General features: G+C 34.8%; 1 protein-coding gene across 1 annotated transcript in view; it reads left to right on the forward strand.

Annotated features, from left to right (window-relative positions):
* Positions 1–2,352, forward strand: part of fat2 (FAT atypical cadherin 2) — a gene marked incomplete in the record, with an annotated part of 140,869 nt that overhangs the window by 43,037 nt on the left and 95,480 nt on the right. Inside the window, 1 exon segment of the mRNA XM_014026517.1 lies at positions 959–1,270. Coding sequence (XP_013881971.1) covers positions 959–1,270 — 312 coding nt within the window.

Genomic DNA, 2,352 nt, shown 5'->3' on the forward strand with positions numbered 1-2,352 from the left:
TAACAAACCCTAACCCTAACCCTTTACCTATTTTTTTTTACTAAATATTAAATTTAAATGTTAAAAAATATTTAAAAATAAATCCTTAATCTAAATGTTTAAATCTAAATGTAGAATTTAAACCTTAAATGTTAAAGTTCACATTTAGGTATTTTGAAATGGAATGCAACCTTTGCTGTTGGTGCTCGGCTCATGTTATGATGTCATCATCCTGAGACGATAGCAACCGTTAGCGCTCCAACAGCTAAAGCTACAAGACATCAAACTTGCAGTTCTGGCTGGTGTCTGAGCTGCACTTCAAACTGCTGGACCACAGGGACCACCCTTATTGTTTTTATGAACACATTTTGAATTTAGAGTTTAAATATAATCTTCAGAAGTGTTAGCAGATGTTAACATCAGATAACCAGGATGATGTCATCATCCTGTATTAAACCTCAACAATGGCCGCTGCTAGCCACCACCAGCTGCTGCTAATGCTGCTGAAGATATTTAAAATCTAAATTCAAAATGTGTTCATAAAAAGCTGTAAAATAGCGGTTGCTATCGTCTCAGGATGATGACATCATAACATGAGCCGAGCACCAACAGCAAAGGCTGCGTTCCATTCCATAACACCTAAATGTGAACTTCAGCATTTTAAAGTTTAACATTTACATTTAGATTTAATATCTAAATATGTTTTTTAACATTTAAATTTGACATTTAGAAAAAAATTAGCTAAATAATAAAATATTAGTGGAAAAATTAACATCCAAAAAGTGAGCTAAACAACGAAAAATATGTTGGTGAAATTTTTTAACATTTCTTTTTACACCTGGCGCACCTTTCCCGAGCCTCAGACAAAGTTTTATTTTCATATTTCAGAGCTGTAAGTCTTAAAGTGAAGATTTTATTTGTCTGTTTTCAGGTGTTGCTTCATCTTTAACCATTTCTCTGCAACCAACTGTAATTTCAGGTTATTGTGTCGGACAACGGAAGTCCGTCTCTGCGCTCCACTGCCACCGTCGTCATCCAGGTTCTGGACGCAAACGACAACCGGCCCAAGTTCACAGACAGACTTTTCCAAGTGAAGACGTTGGAGCAGGACCGGCAGTCTGGAACAGTGGAGGTCTGCAGGATGGTCGCGCGCGACGACGACGAAGGCGCGAACGCCGTGGTGACGTACGAGCTGCAGGACGGCGGCGACGACGGGCTTCACGTCCATCCTGTCACAGGAGTGGTGACGGCACAGGGAGACTTCAGGGCAGGGAGCTACAAAATCCTCACGGTTGGTGGATCAGTCAAGGTTTTTCTTTATATTTATTCATTTCATTTAAAAAAACAAACAAAACAAAACACATTACATACAACAAAACAATGCAAATMAAATAAAATGTAAGGCAGCAGAAGAAGAAGAAAAATCATATGACATCTGCTCCTATTTATAACAAAAATATTAATTAATTTCACACAATAATAAATCAAATAAAACAAAAATAAAAATTCAACTCCTCGAATGATAACTCATGCAAATACAAATTAAACTACTTCATATTTCTTTAACAAATTTGCTTTGATCATTTTTAATCATTTTAGAAGCGTTGAATCACTGGACAACTCATGATTTGATAAATAATTAATCAGAGGCTCCAAATATAAATAATATCCAACAGATACACGAAATAACATCAAGTCTGAATAATAAGTTTGGACGTTGGGTCTCATGCAAGAACATGTTTGTATTCTTATCCTAAATTTCTCTTACTTTTGTTCGTATGAAGGGTTCGTACAAACATCAGTCAGATTCAACAAACTCTTCTATCTTCAGGAAAACCGTGTAAATTAGTGTAAACTGATGAATGTGTATCAGCTGCTCACACACGAGGACAGGAGATTAGCATAATTACAACCCTAAAAACACCATATAAGGCAACGCTTCCTGCCTCAGATACCAGGAAGTGTCCATTCATAAATGACATCACAAAATAAAAAGAAGAACTTTATAAGTTTGCAGATTAAAGTCCTGCTCTCAGAGATCCAGAAAAAAATATCTGACAGTTTTAGCAGCTTCAGCTGTGGAATTAAAGGAGCTGCTAAAGCCGTGCTAACTTTGGAGAAAATAGCATGTTGATGTGCTAAATAAATCTCAACAAAATAAAATTTGATGAAAAAAATAACAATCTATGTCTGAAAAAAGCTCATTATATACTGAGAAAAATTTAACTTCAATTAATCCATAATTTAAGTTGGTTTGTAGTTTGAGATCTTCATATTAATATTGTAGTTATACAACAGCATTAATAGCCAAATTATTTTAACCATTTTATGTTGTTAGTCTACATTATTAAATTTAAAATTATAATTATAATT

The sequence above is a fragment of the Austrofundulus limnaeus genome, unplaced genomic scaffold (assembly GCF_001266775.1).
Source record: "Austrofundulus limnaeus strain Quisiro unplaced genomic scaffold, Austrofundulus_limnaeus-1.0 Scaffold562, whole genome shotgun sequence".
In the NCBI taxonomy this organism is placed as follows: domain Eukaryota; kingdom Metazoa; phylum Chordata; class Actinopteri; order Cyprinodontiformes; family Rivulidae; genus Austrofundulus; species Austrofundulus limnaeus.